Source organism: Juglans microcarpa x Juglans regia, chromosome 1D, assembly GCF_004785595.1.
Source record: "Juglans microcarpa x Juglans regia isolate MS1-56 chromosome 1D, Jm3101_v1.0, whole genome shotgun sequence".
In the NCBI taxonomy this organism is placed as follows: domain Eukaryota; kingdom Viridiplantae; phylum Streptophyta; class Magnoliopsida; order Fagales; family Juglandaceae; genus Juglans; species Juglans microcarpa x Juglans regia.
The window spans coordinates 10,021,860-10,040,387 of record NC_054594.1 but is presented as its reverse complement, the minus strand read 5'-3'; the positions used below and the strand labels follow the sequence as shown (position 1 = coordinate 10,040,387).

The window sequence follows — 18,528 nt, the reverse complement described above, 5'->3', positions numbered from 1 at the left end:
TAGGCATAAAGGATTAGGCATAAGTAATGAGTTACATATTATATGTTTAATTATAGTCACAATACTTATATTATTAAATTTAATTTACAGAAGTATATATATAACTATTTATGCACTAGCTTTAATCGAGTTGTTAACGAATCGAATTGGACATAAAATAACATTAACGAGACTAAACGAATTGAGTCGAATTTAATTAAATATATATGAATTACTTACCCGAGTTATGCCCAGCAAATTACATGTTTACATTTTATAACACATCATAATCTACGCATTGCGCACACGCTAGGGCGATTTTGTCGGGGTCAGATTACTGCGTTTACAGTGCCGCTCGAAACAGACTCCGATGACGACAGTCACTTTCCTCTATATTTCCTCCTAATTTCCCCGTCATTTCCTTTCCCTTTTCAAAAATCTCCCCGCGCCACAGCAAGAGGGAAGGAAGAGCAGAGGGAATCCCATCTATCTTCTTCTTCCTCTTCTTCTTTTCCCTTTCCCTTTCCGGTTCAGAACCCTAGCTATTTAGTTTCCCCGAGAAGAGGAAGAGGAAAGAAGAGAAGAAATGCCGAGGGAGATCATCACGCTCCAAGTCGGACAATGCGGGAACCAGATCGGCATGGAGTTCTGGAAGCAGCTCTGCCTCGAGCACGGGATTAGTAAGGAGGGCATTCTCGAAGATTTCGCTACTCAGGTCCTTGCCTTCCTCCTCCCTCCTGTACTCGTGTTTGTATCTGTGGGCATGCGTATAGCTACTGAATTCGCCTACAAACGTATTTCAATTGCTGGCTACTGAGAAATTTGTGCAGGAAGAAAATATATTGAATTTTAAAAAGTAGCCCAAACTTTTTTCTTGTAGGTTTGTTCGGCTTATTTGAGCCCTGATTTTTACTTTTTTTAAGGCACTTATAATTACTGAAGTTCTAATAAACTCGCTCAAATTATGCATAATTTGTCTATTAATGTGTTAAGTCAGAGATTATGTGTATGAGTATGTATTTATTGTGAAGGAGAGACCCACCCAAAAACTATTGAGCAAATGGAATTGAAATGGCCTAATTAAGCTCAATAGGTTTGTCAGGGTTAGCTGAATGGTAATTCTGTTTTGTTTCGTAATCAAAGAGAAGCTTAGTTTGATTTTCTCTTCTTTATTTTTCGTACATTTTTCATTTTGGAACATGATTAGGGATGATTGCTTGCTTGCATGGGTTAATGTGTATTTGGGCACATCTCCTGTGTTTTGTTTACAAATTAAAATTGACGAATATCAGAGGAGTTTTATTTAGACTCCTGTTCAAAATAAGCAGAGTATGTGATGTCTATGGCAGGAGCGCAATGAGAGAACTTTTGAAGATAAAGAGAGATCTCTGGAGGAGCTAAAACTGTTTTTCTTTAGGACTCTTTGTACTTGGGCCATTGCCGTAGACTTTAATGGCATGGGCCTTCATGATTTCCTAGTTTCTAATGTGCCCACATAATTAGGGCATTTTCTCTGTATTTTGACATTTGGTGATTTAATAAATTATTGTTTTACTTATCAAAAAAAAAAAAATAAGCGGAGTATGTGTTTTAGGTTCAGATATGAGGTAATTTGGCTTACTTGGATGATGATTAATGCAATTTTTATCCAGAGCTTCCATATTTTTTCTGGCCTTTTATCATCAAAGTAATGCTGAATTTGTTGTTGGGGTTGTCAGTAGGTATTATTCTTTCTATAATTGACATATAATTTGTAGTAATTTGACTTTGAGATGCTGCAGGGAGGTGACAGGAAAGATGTTTTTTTCTACCAAGCTGATGATCAGCACTACGTCCCACGGGCTTTGCTGATTGACCTGGAGCCCAGGGTAATTAACGGCATCCAAAATGGTGAATATAGAAATCTTTACAATCACGAGAATGTCTTTGTTTCAGATCATGGAGGAGGTGCGGGAAATAATTGGGCCAGTGGTTATCACCAGGTTTGTTGCTTTGTTTCCATATAGTAGGTTTTATGACGGTCTTTGTCGATTCTAAGCCAATGCTTTGAGGGCTCTCTGTGCATAAGATTTACTCTTAGGTGGTTGGTGTATTTGCATGTAATTTAATTTATTCTTTACTGTGTAACATTTATGCTTTAAATTCAGAACTAAGATGGCTGCATGCCAATGGAGTGAATTTCTTGTGTGGTGTTGAAGAAAGACAAGCTGCTTTTCTGGATGTTGTCAAAGTGACAAAAGTAGGGAATGCATTCAAAGATAAAATATATTTGTAATCTTACGAAGATCCTGACTAATAACAACACAGATCTATGATTTTTGGCATTGGATGACCAGTCAAATATTTCTATTACACTAAAATTCTTTGTTTGTTGAATTTATTATTCCACATGTCCATACTTCTAAGTTGAGTTTTATAGTCAGAATTTCTTTTGAATCACACATGCTTCAACCATTCGGAGAATCATTATTTGCACCAGTTTGTAAGAAACATTGTTATCTGAAATTCCTTCTATAAGCTTAAAAATTTTCGGATTTCACTTGCATGTGATGGTCTGCTTTTCATATTTTTCATATGGTTTCTAATTTATGATCAGGGGAAGGGTGTTGAAGAGGATATAATGGACATGATTGATAGAGAAGCGGATGGTAGTGATAGTCTTGAGGGTTTTGTTTTATGCCACTCTATTGCTGGAGGAACAGGATCAGGTTCTTTACTTCTCTGTCTTTTGCATTGTATAGCACATTCTTTTTATGGCATTACTGAGTGATAAAGTAATTCTAACATTGGCATTGGTTTCATTGGTGATTAAAACTAATTCATAATTTCAAATTTTGAGAATGAACTTAACTGCCTTTTGTTTTTACTGAAGTTGAACAAAATTTGGATTACTGATAGCATCGTAAAGATGAATAAAACATATACATACAACCTTGAGCATCATTATGCTCATTAGCTCAGAATTTTGCCTCAATATCAGGGGATCTTTTGCTTACTTCTCATTTTTAGTATTTGCATGATGACATCTACATGACTGCAAGTGCTCCCTTGCCTGTTCACTTGTTGACTATGCTCACCTTAAACAATGTAGGTATGGGTTCATATCTGTTGGAGACCCTTAATGATCGCTACAGCAAAAAACTGGTTCAGACATATAGTGTATTTCCTAACCAGATGGAGACAAGTGATGTGGTGGTCCAGCCCTACAACTCGCTTTTGACGCTCAAGCGACTAACATTAAATGCTGATTGTGTTGTTGTCCTTGATAACACTGCATTGAATAGAATTTGTGTGGAACGCCTTCATCTATCAAACCCCACCTTTGCAGAAACAAATTCTTTGGTTTCCACTGTGATGTCTGCCAGCACAACCACTCTGCGATATCCAGGCTACATGAACAATGACTTGGTTGGCCTTCTTGCCTCCTTAATTCCAACCCCAAGATGCCATTTTCTGATGACAGGATATACACCACTCACTGTGGAGCGCCAAGTAAGTTTTAGATATGCATTTATTTTTTGTTCATTGTTATGGGTTATTAGCGTTTCTATAAAAAATTATGATTACTTAGAATATTTTATAAAAAAAATTTGACTGCATTAAATAGAGGTAGCAAGCAATCTAGTTTGGTTTTCATCCTGTTCTTTTTTTCTTTATTTGATTGAATTGATGTCTTATATTGCTACAAACTTTTGAATCAGGCATATTATGCTTCTAGAACATTGTTTCAGCTAAGTCTCATCCGAATCTATCTTTTCTTGGCAGGCTAGTGTGATTCGTAAAACCACTGTACTTGATGTTATGAGAAGACTTCTTCAGGCAAGAATATTTGCTTATGGTTTTTAATCCGTATGTGGTTTTGGCATTCCTTTGATATAGATCTTTTTCACAGACTAAGAATATTATGGTTTCCTCATATGCTCGGACAAAAGAGGCCAGTCAAGCCAAGTATATATCAATATTGAATATCATACAAGGGGAAGTGGACCCTACTCAGGTATGTTAACAGAAACTTAGAAAATCTTTGAGATTATAATATTTTCTGCAAATAATTGTATGGAGAAGCTGGGCATTTGTGTTTATGACAGAATATAGTTGGAACTCCTTTTCATTCTGACCTCTTGTGATAAATAATTAATTTTTTATTATTGATATTATATTTAATGTGTCAACAAGGGCAGATAACTTTTATGGGGCTTCTAATAAACTCTCATGCACCCCACGATCACTTACATCAACATCCTGCAGCCTAATGCTTTTCCTCCTATTTTAAAATTTGTTTTAGATTTAGATCCTACCCGTTCATGCCGAAAAATTATGTTCTTCAATGTTTCAATTTCATTTCAGAGGAAAAAAGTAAAAAAAAAAAAAAAAAAAAAAAGTCATGGTTTTACAATATGGAAAACCTTTTACATCTACTTTTTAGGGGCTGAGAATATAAATATGCACACACACATACTGCTTTTTTTTTTTTTTTTGGGGGGGGGGGGGGGGGGGGGGGGGGGGGGGGGGGGGGGGGGGGGGGAAGGCAAAGAGAACTGCATGTGCTTGTCATGTCTTTCTAATCTAAAAATCATTGCTTGTTAAAGTGATTATTATTCTTTCAAATTGTTGGTGGTGATCTTGGAAATGAATGCTAAGCTATCAGGGTTCTAATGGAAATTTTTTGGGGGATTTTTTCGTTGATGCTGGGTCTAATTATTCACCTTCTCTCTGATCAGGTTCATGAGAGTTTGCAGAGGATACGTGAAAGAAAGCTTGTTAACTTTATTGAGTGGGGCCCTGCAAGCATTCAGGTCTCTTTTCTGAGTAAAAGCAATTGCTTCTGACGCTTAGTCCATTCTTTTGAACTTTATTATAGGATCCTCTGTCTCTCTCTCTCTCTCTCTCTCTCTCTCTTATTAGGTTGCTCTGTCCAGAAAGTCTCCATATGTTCAAACTGCTCATAGGGTAAGATTCCTCCTTTTTTTTCCTTCTTGTGTTCATGTTCTCTCCTTCAAAGATTTTTCAGGATCATACAATTTCTTAAACTTGAAATTATATTAGTGTAATGGTTATGGACATGGGCTTCCCTGTTTTTCTTATGAAGTAATGTGCTTTTTAGTTGGGGAAAAGAAAAATAATAGAGAAAATGGTCAATAAATCTGGTGTGTTTTGCATCTGTTAGGTCAGCGGACTTATGCTAGCTAGCCATACTAGTATCCGGCACCTTTTCAGCAAGTGCTTGAGTCAGTATGAGAAGTTGAGAAAGAAGCAAGCATTTCTTGACAACTACCGGAAATTCCCAATGTTCGCTGTAAGTTGCCATCATTATAAATATAATAATCTCATTTGAGATCTAATTCGTCTGATGATGGACATTGCAAACTCTTAATTTACATTATTCTCTTGTATCTTTATCTTCTTCTAGCTAGGCGTTTCTTTTGTATAGATCCAGTGTACCTGACTTGCGCCTTTTGCGCTTATTAATAAAGGATGAATTATTACATATCAAAAAGAAAAAAGAAGTTCTATTGGTTGCAAATTGGAAGGATTGGACAGAATTTATTAAAAAAAATTGCACTGCTTTTAGAGATAGTCAAGCAATATGCCAGTTACTTTTTTCCATGATACCTGGTAAGTGATACTGACGATGGATTAGATTCCATTTTGAGTCCATGCCAGCATTGATGAGTTCTGGGATTAGGTTAGGGTCTTATTTTAAAATAATCTTAAAATCTGTACAGGACAATGACCTTTCAGAATTTGACGAATCGAGAGACATAATCGAGAGTTTAGTTGACGAATACAAGGCCTGTGAGTCCCCAGATTACATCAAATGGGGAATGGAGGTAGATGCCTGCTAGCTTAACTCCTCATTTTGTTCATTGTGTTTTTCTGATGAGTGTATTATATATGTGCAGGACCCAGACCACGTCCTAACAGGAGAAGGCAATGCCACTGGAACCGTGGATCCAAAGTAAGCTGTTTGAACACATCAAGTAAGATATTATCAGTTTCTAATAAATTTCTGCATCATTGTCAGTACATTTTCAAACCATTTAATCACATTGTTGAATCTACAACCATATATGGTTTGACCCCTATGTAGAGAATCCATACACTAGTGCATTTTTTGAAATTGCTAGTTCCCACTTAAATGAGCTTTATTGGAGATCTCTTCATGATCATTCCAAGTGGTTGTGTTTTTTGCTCTTTGGGACCCTGCCATTGTGTATTCAATTTTTTTTTTTTTTTTGTTTAATATTGAAGCTCTATTCAATATGGTCAGCTATCCAAATAATTCAATTAGCATGCTCTTTCTAGTGGAAACTGTCAATAATTTGATAGAAACAAGTAAAAGCTGGAACAGACATTGTTGCCTTGCAGATATAATTATCATAATTACCTTTTTGCCTTTAAGACGATTCCACCTTATTCTATGCAATAAGATTTTTAAATGATGAAGCAACACTTGTAATTGTGTTGTGTGAGGTCTTTGTTGTGTTAAGAGTACCTATTTTTATTGTTTTATTATCGTCCATTACATTATATTATACTAAGACATGTTGGGTAGCATTCTGCTTTAAGGGGCTGGAATTGTATATTCTTCAAGGCTGTAACTCTACACCATTTCCTAGAGTAACATGTTTCTCTAGGATGTATGAACAAATTTTAAATGTTGGAAGTGCTCCTCTCTGAACTTCCGTTGTCAAGGCGTTGAGTCTGTGGTGTCAGCACCGTTCAGCTTGCCCCATGGTTGTCCGTGCCGCTAAATCTAGTTTAACTAGATAGCCTTTTCTTCTTCTTGCAGTCGGAAGGTGATTTGGCCTTTACTTCTACTTAATGCAGGTTATAGTGCTGTGTGCCAAAAGAACGTGAAGAATGACTTTCTTAAGTTGAATTCTTGTACATGAAAGTTCTTCCTGCTTTGTGTGCCATTTGGTTGTTTGTAAGGCTTTGATTTTTTAAGTTTGCAGACTAATTATGTTGGTCGAATCTCGATGACCTTGAAATCTTAGGAAATCCAGGTGATGCACTTGATGCCAAATTACCGGATTTCTGTCCTCGAAGTCTTCTTCTAGGCGTTAGGTAGATGATGCTTTATTTTCATTGGGTAGAAAGAATATAGAAAGAGTATTGTAACGCGACCGGCCCATGTGGCGGCAAAAACGCAATACTTGTTTCTTCACCACAGCATGTGCTTAGTCATGGTGTGTTGTGTGGTTTGCGCCCATCATTGGATTAATACTACATTATTGAAACTCTAATAAAAATATGTAATTAATCTGCCATAACGTGTGTGGATAACAATATCTTAACCATGACGGCTTTGTGGTGGTCAATGGTCATGTCTCAAGCACAATACAGAGTTTGTGTTGTTGTCATTGGACTTACTGTGTGCTACATCAGAAAAATGAAGGCCTTTTAAAAAGAAAAACAAAAACAAGATGTTAATTTGATGACACCAATCTTTGTGTTTTTTTGTTGTTTCCGCCTTTTCCTTTTTTTCCTTTTTTGAATTTGAATTTTGAATTCCACCGTTTTTATTTACCTCATGCATTGGTGTAAAAGATGAACTAAAAGCAAGTAATTGGTACGGACAGGAAAGATAGGCCCCACAGCTACAAAAGTTTAAAACCTTGTAGATGAAAATAGTACAAAAAAAATAAAATAATAAATATTCAATAATTTCATAATATATTTCACAATCATATTTAAAATGAAGGATATTATTATAAGATAACATATAATTAATATACTATGGTACATATAATTGATATAATTTATACAGTAAAACCCTTTTTATCTCTAATATTTTCTTTTTTCAAATGATCTCTAAATATTTACGTTTAAATTCAGAGATGAATTGAATAAAATATTTTTAGAATATTATTTTTTAATATTATTATTATTATTTTAGAATCTGAAAAAGTTAAATTGTTTATTATATTTTGTGTAGAAATTTAATAAAGTTGTAATAATAAGATAATATGAGTTGATACGAATTTTCAATTCAAATAGGGGCTTATTTTGAATTTTGTATAATATAATTTAGTAACGTAATTTGATTTGAAAGAAAAATTTAAAATTATGAATTTTACAACTCAAATATTACATTTAATTGATATGAATTGTATGATTTACATAATAGAATAACTCTTATCTCTAATATTGTTTTGATTAGTAAACAAATTTTATTCATTAACTGTATTATCTGGAACATCACTTTTAAAAGTGTTATATTTTGACTGGTATATTTACCAAGAGTAACAGTAGAAAGAATAAAATCGATTCGAATATTAGCCGTTTTGATCCGTTGAAGTAGAGGTCCCACTTCAATCATTCAATCCGAAGTTGCGTTGCATTTGGAACCGAATGTCTCGGCCAAACGTTAGCGGAGAGCCTCAGAGTGGTGTCCAGACTGTCCGTCCCGAAATGCAGAAGAAAACAAAGTAAATTAAAATAAAAACCAACCAGCATGTGCATGTGGTCTCGGAAAATGTTAAATCCTAGATCGAGTAAAAACTTTAAAAAGTTATGAAAAAGGTTCTGTCATTCCATAATTATGTATGTATGAATTTCCTTATAAATGTTACTGACCTACTGTTATTTTAAGCTAATGGGGTATTTCCTTATGCATGCATGGTATGTATGTATATATATGTATGTTTATGTATGGTAGGTAGAGTGGCCAGCCGGTGGCTTTCCCCTCTGTTTTACCCTCCTCTATCTATATAAAAAGGATAACTTTCGTCTCCTTCACACCATCTCATAACCATTCTCGCTCTCTCTCTTTCTCGATTCCTTGGGCGTTTCTTTCTTTTGAGTGCTGCGATTTTCTCTTTTCTGGGTTCATTTTCTTTCAGGGAGAGAAAATAATGGTAGGTTTTTCTTTTTCTTCAATGGCTGTCCTTGGAATGGTGGCGATCTTTGCTCTATTGTTCGCCATTGTTTCCCCGGCTGTGGTGGTGGAAGCCCAGTCTCCGGCTCCTGCCCCTGCCCCTACCAGCGATGGTAAACTTGACAACATTTGCTTTTATTAGTCAGATCTGAAACATCGGGCATTGTATTCATTTCACCTTTCTTTTCCTTTTCTTTTTCTTTTTCTTTATTTTTTTGTTGGGTTGTGGAATCTTAATGTTGATGGAATCTTTTACCTGTTGGTATTTTAGGGACTTCAATTGACCAAGGGATTGCATATTTGCTGATGTTGGTGGCGCTGGTGCTCACATACCTCATCCACCCTCTCGACGCCTCATCCTACTGCAACCTCTTCTAGTTTTCCAATTTTAGGACTTTAGATGCGTTAGAGCAGAGGCCAGGGTTTTGGAATGGAATTGCTTTGTTCATATTTGTTACCATGGGTGAGGAGGAATTGTTTTTTTCTTTGGTGGGGTTCATTTGTATTCGCAAATTGAATGAGTGGTTTTATCGATTTGTTGAATGAATTTTACTTTCTCTGCTCTCTCTTGGTGCTCCACGCTTCATATCCCTATCAAGAATTAGGTCAAAGAACTATATAGAATCTCAACATGCAGTGCCCGTTGGTGATCATCCATGTTGGCCCCACTCGCATATGAACTTTGTCGCATCAAAGGGGTGCATGAAATAGCAGCTCACAATTGTTAGAGAAATCAACACAGCGGAAGGGATAAAAACGGTAATAAAAGAGTACATTCATGCACTCAGTGACACTAAAAATTTAACGTGGTTCGACAACTGCTTACATCTACAAAAAAGAGCTTCACTATTTAAATAGTGATATATAATAAAATATTACAGAGGAGGAGAATCACATTCCACTCAACTCAACTCTCTTCTTTTATTTCAGAGCTCTCCGCGCTCTCTCTCTTTTCTCTTCGTCTTGGGTGTATCTGAAGCTCTCGTATAAAGCTTCAATTTATAGATGCCTCGCTTCACGTATGAATGTATTTATTTGCATTCAATGGACAGTTGTGTGCTGGGCACTGGAGGTTAAGCAACAAGCAGTCATTGCTGGGGCTGGGACTTCAACAAGAATTAGGTTGAACCTTCAAGCCATTAGAACTCAAAGTCACTCATGATTATTCACATCTGAAATAATAATCTTCAAGGTGCGAAGCAAATCTTATAAACTCTCACATTTTACACTCTGCAACTTTGTGAAATGTTAATACCAAGCAAAAGTTACGAAATGAACAATTAAAGATCGGCCCATCTCATGACAGATTGCTAGCCAAGATTTGGAATTCAATTGGGAAATTGCAAGGTCCTAAGGATGTTTGTATGGAGAGCTGCGAGGCATTGCCCACAATGGCCCTATTTTATGGACTTGTGGTGCAGCTAAGGATGTTTGGGCCCTAGGGTGTAGGAATATTCAAAAGATGAGTATGGGATGCTTGTTTTCCAAGATATTTGGACTTTTCTTATTGATAACCTAGAGCAGGCAGAGCTCATGGAGGTGGCCATGATCACTCTACAACTTTGGTCTTGAAAGAATGACTTTGTTCATGGTAAAGGATTTCTACATCCTAACTTACACTTATCAACAATGCAAGAAGAGGGCCGATGATGGAAAGCTGGGTGAGAGGGAAGCTGGGCGATGCTCCTCTGGGCGAAACTCATGTGAGAGGGACGGTGGTGGTAGATGAAGGGAGAAGCTGTAAGCGATGGTGGGTTCCGCTGCACGAGGTGGGCGGCGGTCGCAGAGGCCATTGCTTCATGTGGAAGGTGCGCGGGTGAAGGAGGTGAAGAAGGAAGGTAAACATGGGAGAATAAAAGGAAAACAAGAAAAATGGTGGGTGCGGCTGCTGAAAGCAAAGAGATGAAACCCTAGTTATCATCCCACCATTTGAAAAAAGGCTTAGTTTTTTTGTTTGGGATGGGCCATGTGTTTCTTCAAGCCATGTGTTTAGGGCTCTGTCAATCCGTTATTTTAGTGTTTTAGTTTTTTTTTTTTTTCTTCATTTTGACCCAAGTGAGGTGTTTGAGTTGCTAGATTGGACGTAATCTAGGGCAAGAGCTAGTCGAGCATGGCGGGCGATGTCATGGCCGGACTGTGTGGTCCGTGTGAGAGCTAAGTGCTTGTGTCCTCTCGGTTCGTGAAGTCAATGCTTACAGTGAGCGTGCCGTCTAGGTTCATGCCAGTGCTTGTGATTCTGTTGGTTTAGTTGTGTTGTCTTGTAGGCTATTGGGCCTAGTGTCCGTAGCAGCAGTGTCCCATACTCCTTGGGAGGATGGAGGGGACTTTCCAGCTTTGTTTTACAAAGCGCTTTCTCTTTTAAGAGAGATTTATTGAGAAGTTAAGACAATATCTGCCATAATGTGTGCGAGGATGCCCCAGGGCAGATGCATTAGTTGGCTTATAGTTTGAATTTTTCTGTATTGATAAGTCACAGTTGTAACTTCAGTTTATTGAATGAAATAAAGTCTATTTACATAAATTTAAAAAAAAAAAAAAAAAAAAAAAAAAAAAAAAAAAAAAAAAAACAACAACAATTCAAGAAGAGATTTGGAACTTTTTAGTTGCCTACAGAATATACAACCACCAACTTCGAGCTGCAGAAGTGATCCACATCCTAGTTGCTGGTTGAAGCCTATTGAAGGGACCTACAAACTAAATTGGGATGCTGCTATTAATGGGGTAGATGGCTTAATTGGAGTTGGTGCAATTATGAGGTTCAGGCCAAGTTATCGGCACTCTCCGAGCTAGAAGACATCTGAGAGTTAGCCCTTTCAATGGAGAAGGTTATGCTTTGCCTGTTGGGAGTTCTCTTCGGCAAGGAAATGGGCATAAACAAGTTCATGCTTGATGCATTGCAAGTGGTTAACATGTTGAAGGAACCTAAGCAGCATGACCGGAGCTATGGAGATCTATTGATTGAAGAAGGAAGTTGCTGAATTCATTTGCTGAGTGGTCTGTCACTCACACAAGGAGAGACCAATAAAGCAGCTCATGTTTTAGCTAAGAATGCTCTAAGTTGTGTTGAACTGGAAGAAATTAAGTTGCATTTTTCATATTGTTATTGATGAGATGTTGTAATTCTTTATAAGCAATAAAAGATGTATTGTATTAAAAAAAAAAAAATCGGTGGTTTTCATATTCTCTTACAATGAAGAGAATTTTCTGTTAGATTGCAGAAAGCAGACTTTTAAGCATGAACGAAAAAATGACAATCCTAACTTGGCATTTCCAGGCTTTAGGAAGAATGGGGAAAAAGAAAAATCATAGTTGCCTAAGCATTATTTGTTGGCTCTCAAACCGGAAAGCCAATCTTGGTAGCAGGATCCTGTGTGAACATTATATCCTTTCAAGAATTGAGCTAGTCGTCAGTATGCAAACTGCTGTTAGCTTTATAAATCGGAAAGCATAATCCCGAAGGCTGACCACAAACCAGGAGTGTCTTCCGGATTATTTATTAAGTATAATCTCGTAAGTATGCTCCCCTGATTATTGAGTTCCAAGCCTGTGATGCAAAGCATACTTGACAACTTCATAAAAGGAGACAACTATGCCGACAGAGGGTCCAGCACGACCAACACGGGGACTGATTCCTGTAAATAGTCCCTTCATTCCACCATCCCTGATCCGATCAATATAATTAGTATTGTTTCGATAGGTCCATATCATTAGTGACATAGGAACCATACAATAATGTTCTACATGGAAGTACACTATCTTTATGTTAAGGGAACTTCAGGATGCAATGGGGTGGAACTGTGCAGTTTGTATCATTTACTAACTGAGTGCTACATACCTCCAAATTTCGAGCAATGTTTTTGTTGTTGTCATCCTTAATGCCTTTACTGGGTCCTTCTAAAATTCAGGAAAGAAAACTACGTCAACAACCAAAGCAAGTACAAAAGAACATAAAAGGGGAAAAAGAAAATTCCATGTATTTGAATTAAAGAAATTTAACTGTAAATTCATGCAAAGTAATTTTGCAGGTCCCAGTCACGAGGTCAACTACTGTCTAATTCTAATAATGCCTTCAACTTCATCCTGAATCCCTAGGGAAGGCATGGAAATCTAAAGTACACCTTCGCAAAACCTTATTACATGCCATTACCTGAACCCTACTAATATTCAATATATGGGATATGAAAGGAACATAATCTCAAGAAACCTACATGGGAAAAAAATGTTACTAGAAGCTCATGACCATAAATTGCACCATTTTTTTTTTATCTGCCAAGACCATACTGATGGTTACATTTCATTTATGTAAAAAGCCGTTGCCCATGACTTGAATTGTATTTCCCTTTTTGCTTTCCGTGGTGGTTGGGTAAAAAATGCATGTGGTCAAAGAACAGAGAAGGAAAAAAGCATAAGAGGGAAAAAAGAGAGTAAAAAAAACTCTGGAAAGACGGATGCATGTCGCAGAGGCTTGAATTGGAGATAACACCTCTATCTGCCGTCGGGTTCTTGCTACATCCAGTGGACATGTAGCAGCAGCTGCAAGGCTTCCTGCAACAAAGCTGGCACAAAAGTTTGCCCCAAGCACACTGGCTGCACTTGCTTCATCACCCATCATTCCAAGCATTCTTCTCCGAATCTTCATAAAGCAGAAGAAAGTGACCCAAGTTGGAAATATGTGCTAGAAGCAATACATAATAAGATACCAGTGTAGAAATAATGTCTCACAGGCTCAAGAGTTGACCAGCAGATTGCAGAGAAAGGAATATCACGAGCAAGTTGTGCTCCGAGGCCAGTCCACAAGATACGATAGTTTTGCACTGTTAAAGAGAATACAGTTCACATATCTGATAATAAAAGCCAAAGAACAAACTACGACCATAAAACTTTTGAGCATCCATTGCATTTTTTCATTCAAAGGATTACCAGACCACCACAAAAGACGAACAACTCAAGAAAATCTAGCCAAATAACTCCAGAGGCACATTTCAAAATCTAGATGTATAAATTCAGCTTCAGAGTGGAGATAGAACTCAGAAAATTCTAGACACATCATTTCAGAAGTACACTTACAATTTTGAAGTAGGTTTGTGCTTTTCACAGGGTTGATAAGCCCAAGCAGTGTCTTCCTAACTCCAGCAGGCTTAACGCCAGTTTGGGTTTCTTTAAAAGCCTATGTAAAAAAAGGAAAGACCAGAATGAGATACATAAATCTAGAAAGACCAGAATGAGATACATAAATCTAGAAAGTTATCCCTCAATTCTCTCCACTTGTGGTAAAGAGCACTAAATCTAATGGTTTGTTCCTTTTATTTTCTTTCCCTTTTTAATATTCCCCAATAAGAAAGACGTTTTCTTGACATACTTAAAAGCAAGCTCTTAGGACTGGAAGGTAGGTCCAGTATTAGACAACTCACAAAATACAACACAGCTTACCTGCATGCGGGTCCTTGCCAGTTCAATAGGGTAACAAGAAACACAAGCTAATGTGCGTGCAACTGACCCTGCCACTAATGGCACATATGGAGTCAAGGTCGGTGCATTTCGAGTTGTAAAATCTTCCATTATATTGCGGAAAATGTCATAACAAGGCAAGTAGATGCCCACCTGGTTGTCAGTTAAAAAATAAAAACTTAAGCAAGAGAGCATGCGAAAGAGGCAAAAGATAACATGAATCTGCAATGCATGGGAACAACCCTAAGAAGAAACCACAAACGCAAAACCCCTGGCTAAAGAAGACTTACTGTTGGCACAGCCAATGCCAAGCTTGCATTTGTGCCTCTCCACAGCCCAGCAAAACCTTCCTGCACAAATTCACTCCTTGAAGCCCCCAGTGATAAGTGATTTCCACACCAAACAGAAACTGGACAGTATAAATAATAAATAACTTTTTAATCTGTACAAAACAGGTGCATCTACCAGACAAAGAATATCTTCTTTTTTTATAAGACAGAATATCTTAACAGCATTATGTTATAATAAACCTTATAGTAAGAGTGTCATCCATGACTCTCATGAACTTGTTTTAAATAACAGTTCGCCACTGGACAGGAAAAACTAAATTTTCTTTTGGGTAGTGGTACAGAATTTTCTACTCAGAAAAACAATGAAATACAAACTTATCTCTTTATATCATTCTACAAGGGATAAGGAGGCCAGAAGAGGCCAGTTAGGCATCAGGGATATTTTAAAACATATATTTTGTGGGGAAAATTCACAATATACTCATAGTCCATATGTTCGCTAACCTGACGTGTGACTTTGTATAAAACATCAAAAGTTCCTTTATACCGGCTACAATCTGGAGGGCATCCTGATTCAGAGCCAAGAACTGCACGCGAAGATGATGAACATCTCAAATCCGGAAGCATCTAGAAGAAACAGTTCATAAAATATAAAAGATGGCTCAAGTATTCAAGAAACCACACGCAATCCAAAAATAAGTCAAAACTATTACCTAAGTGGGCTAACCTACAAACTGCTGGTAGTTAAGAATCATAGACTGTTCGTATGCTCACCGTGTTTGTGTCAAAACATGTCATGTGGCACAGCCCCTGATAAGGAACTCCGGCAGCTTGCGCTTGCAACCTTGTCTGTAATTAAGGATTGTAAGGTGTTTAAGATACATAATTCCAAGAATATATTACCAGAGAAGAGAAAAATCAAGGAACGAAATGCTTAAAAAGGCTACAAACTGTAAACACAAAAAAAATTGTTATATGAAAATGTGGGAGAAAACTATAGTTCAAAACCAGTTTTGACATGACAGAATATGATTTTGGCAACTCTCATACGAAATCATATTTCAGAAGGAGCAACATTATATTAAGGTTTGATATGAATATCCTAATCCTTAACTTAAGAAGAACAAAAAAATACAGACATTTCAAACTATTATTATGCCCCCCAAATATTTTTATAACTGTTATTGGTGTAGTATTTTATAGATGTAAAGCAACGACTTGCTGTGAAAATAAATTTAAGACTTATCTGTTTATGTTTTACATAAATGTTCATACATACAAATATAGAGACCACATGCATCTACGTGCCTAAGAAGAGTTTATCTTCAATTGGGCATTGGCATAAAGAAGGGTTTTACGCCTTCCAAAAGGATATGCCGCCACATAAGATTTTTTTTTAATCAAGAAAATACACGCATGGCATCTGATTACCACAGAAACACTACCACAAATGTAAAAGAAGTTTTCTTTCATTATTCTGTTACTCTCTCTATCTCCCAAACCAATCTATTTTGTTGTTTCGCTGCCCAATCTTACTAGTGCCCCTCTGCCACTCCATTCCCTCTCACAATAAACAGCTATCCATAGATCCACCCCCACCCTTCATTTGTATCCTCACCTTCTCTCTCTTTATCTATCTTCTCTGCTATTTTGCCCAATCTCATTGGCCTCCATGTCCTTGTAGATCTGATTATACACTCACGCTCTGAAGCTCTATATGACGCAATTCCAGCCGTATTCTTCTTTGCATCTCTCTTTTATGCTCTCTTTGAAGGAATGAAAAACGGTGTGTATTTGACCTCCTGTGATTTTTTGATCCGTCCCTAGTATAAGTTCTTCGGTTTCAGTGATAAGCTCCAAATTATTTCATGTATTTGTTACAAAGCTCATTTTTTTTTGTGATTGTTTAGCTTATAGTTGAAAATCAGAGACATTTTATTTTTTAGATGGGTTTTCTGAGTCTTGAAATTGTTGGTCATGGATCGGCTTTTCTTGTGAAATTCATAAATAATAGGACTAGTTTGTTAAAAATGTGTTGTTCACATATCTCATACCACAGCAGAAACTACAGAGACTTGATAAGGATAAAAACAATTAAGTCATGGCAAAGCTGAGCATATAGCACCGTTCAAAGTTGAAGAAGAATGATCTGATAACGGGGGATTGCTTCTTGACAACTGACAAGGCTGAGCATATAGGCTTGAATAATTGAGTTTCTTATCAAATTTATCAGGTACATTATATCATTCTTAACTGCTTTGCTTTATATTCTTAGAAGTTTTTTTTTTGTTTTTTTTTTTTTTTTTCACATGTAAATCCAATTACACAGATGAATTCTTTATATACACCAATACACGAGAAAGTGGGTTCAGCTGCCAAAATTATAATTTGCTTTTCTTTCGTAATTGAATTTTAAGCTTGTGGTTGATCAGGTGGTTTTTCTGGTTTCTGTAATGTTAGAAGTTGCGGGTTATATTATGCTATGTAATTTATCGCGGAGTATCAATTTTCTTTTCAAACGAGGAAAATGATTCTATGTTATTCGGTTTATTTGAAATATAATGCTCACGTTTCAGCCTCCCATTGGGTGGTGTTAAAGACTGGTTTACACCAGCTCTGGACTGTAGATGCACTGGCCTAAGAAATTACGTCATAAGTTGGCTCCATCCCTGAGAACTAGGTGTCCAAATAAAACCCACAAATCTACCCAATCAGTTAATTTCTGTAATTATCATCCACAATGAATCTATGATGGGTGTCTCAAACAATAAGTTGCCAATTGAGGGAAGAAATAATTTTTTTCGGTAAAAAAAACAGCAGTATATGTGAGCATTTGAAGTACAATGAAATTAATAAAATGGGTATTAAAAGAAATTGAAAACCTTGGCGACATCAAGAGGGTTAACGATGACAGCGGAGAGGGCAGCGGCACCGGCGGCAGCGAATGCTCTCTCTCCAAAGCCCAAATCCACATCCGCAAGTTCTCTTGAAGAATAAGAAGAAGAAGAAGAAGAAGAAGAAGCAACCTCCTTGAGCAAATCTTCCTTTCCTTCAAAATCAAGCTTTGTCACTGCTGCCGCACTAATCCAGGAAGGCAGACCCGGCTTTGAGGCCACCATTCCTACAAAAAAAAAAAAAAAAAAACTAGATTTATTTGTATGAATTCGGGATTGATTTGCGTTGTCTGTCAGCTTTGATGTCGCGAGGGGAAGGAATAAATTTGGAAAGCAAGCAGGAAGAGAACTGTGACTGATTTGATAGTCGTGGAAAGGAAAAGGCCAGAGACGGTTATTGGAGGAGGAAGACTCGGAGACGAGAGAAATGTAAGGATGGCCGCGGGGGTGGGTGCTTTTTCCAGGACTTTCTCATTTCACGGGATTGCGTGGCAAAATAGGAGTCGTTAGGACCGATATTGATTCGTGGCGTACAACTACGCATTCGCCCAACAAAACACTCCCAAGTTCCCTGACGTGCCACATTAGGACAGATCGTTATTCCTGGCGTACAACTGCGCAGCCGGCGAACAAAACACTCGCGTCAGCTCTGTCGTGTCACCTCTCCTCTCCTTCGTTTTTTAATAGGATAACAGTTTAAATGATGAGAAATTCTATCCTAAGTCGGTTTATTTTCCAACACCATTCGTTAATGATGTGACAAATCGAGTTTATTTTCAAAACGGTCTGGAGCTTCAATTATAAGATCCCTCATTCTTTTGCTCTATGCAAATCCCTCTCCTTATGTGACCTATCTCTCAACTCTTTAGAATTCAAAGTAGACTTTATATCTATCAAAAAAATTATATTTCTACCATACAATATGGAATTCACAAAGTTCTCAAAAGATGTGAATAATGAACATAAAATAATTAACGCTTGATCTTCTTCTTCAAGCTTAATATCTATGATCCTCAGATTCATAATGATTTTA

The 18,528-nt window shown here is 37.1% G+C and overlaps 3 protein-coding genes across 5 annotated transcripts; 2 read left to right on the top strand and 1 right to left on the bottom strand.

Annotated features, from left to right (window-relative positions):
* The first annotated feature begins 271 nt into the window (after positions 1-271).
* LOC121266764 (tubulin gamma-1 chain) lies at positions 272-7,150 on the top strand. Of its 3 annotated transcripts, none has more exons than XM_041170586.1 (12): positions 272-694; positions 1,761-1,961; positions 2,576-2,687; positions 3,071-3,471; positions 3,745-3,798; positions 3,872-3,976; positions 4,701-4,775; positions 4,885-4,929; positions 5,147-5,275; positions 5,706-5,810; positions 5,883-5,960; positions 6,932-7,150. In XM_041170586.1, the coding sequence occupies exons 1-11, from the start codon at positions 566-568 to the stop codon at positions 5,940-5,942; spliced, it is 1,416 nt and encodes a 471-aa protein (XP_041026520.1). In that variant the 5' UTR covers positions 272-565; the 3' UTR covers positions 5,943-5,960; positions 6,932-7,150. The 3 variants fall into 3 exon arrangements, with proteins under 3 accessions (XP_041026520.1, XP_041026526.1, XP_041026514.1); XM_041170592.1 differs by having other exon boundaries at positions 6,811-7,150; XM_041170580.1 differs by having other exon boundaries at positions 6,773-7,150.
* A 1,483-nt stretch (positions 7,151-8,633) lies between these two features.
* LOC121243210 (arabinogalactan protein 20-like) lies at positions 8,634-9,410 on the top strand. The gene is made up of 2 exons (XM_041141292.1): positions 8,634-8,976; positions 9,135-9,410. The coding sequence occupies exons 1-2, from the start codon at positions 8,841-8,843 to the stop codon at positions 9,239-9,241; spliced, it is 243 nt and encodes an 80-aa protein (XP_040997226.1). The 5' UTR covers positions 8,634-8,840; the 3' UTR covers positions 9,242-9,410.
* Positions 9,411-12,032: 2,622 nt separating this feature from the next.
* Positions 12,033-17,965, bottom strand: LOC121235926 (mitochondrial carrier protein MTM1-like). Its single transcript, XM_041132369.1, has 10 exons — positions 17,484-17,965; positions 15,376-15,450; positions 15,106-15,228; positions 14,602-14,661; positions 14,294-14,464; positions 13,931-14,030; positions 13,586-13,677; positions 13,347-13,496; positions 12,699-12,757; positions 12,033-12,524 (listed from the first exon to the last, which is right to left on the bottom strand). Exons 1-10 carry the CDS (start codon positions 17,718-17,720, stop codon positions 12,392-12,394), a joined length of 1,200 nt encoding a protein of 399 aa, XP_040988303.1. The 5' UTR covers positions 17,721-17,965; the 3' UTR covers positions 12,033-12,391.
* Between the last annotated feature and the right edge of the window lie 563 nt (positions 17,966-18,528).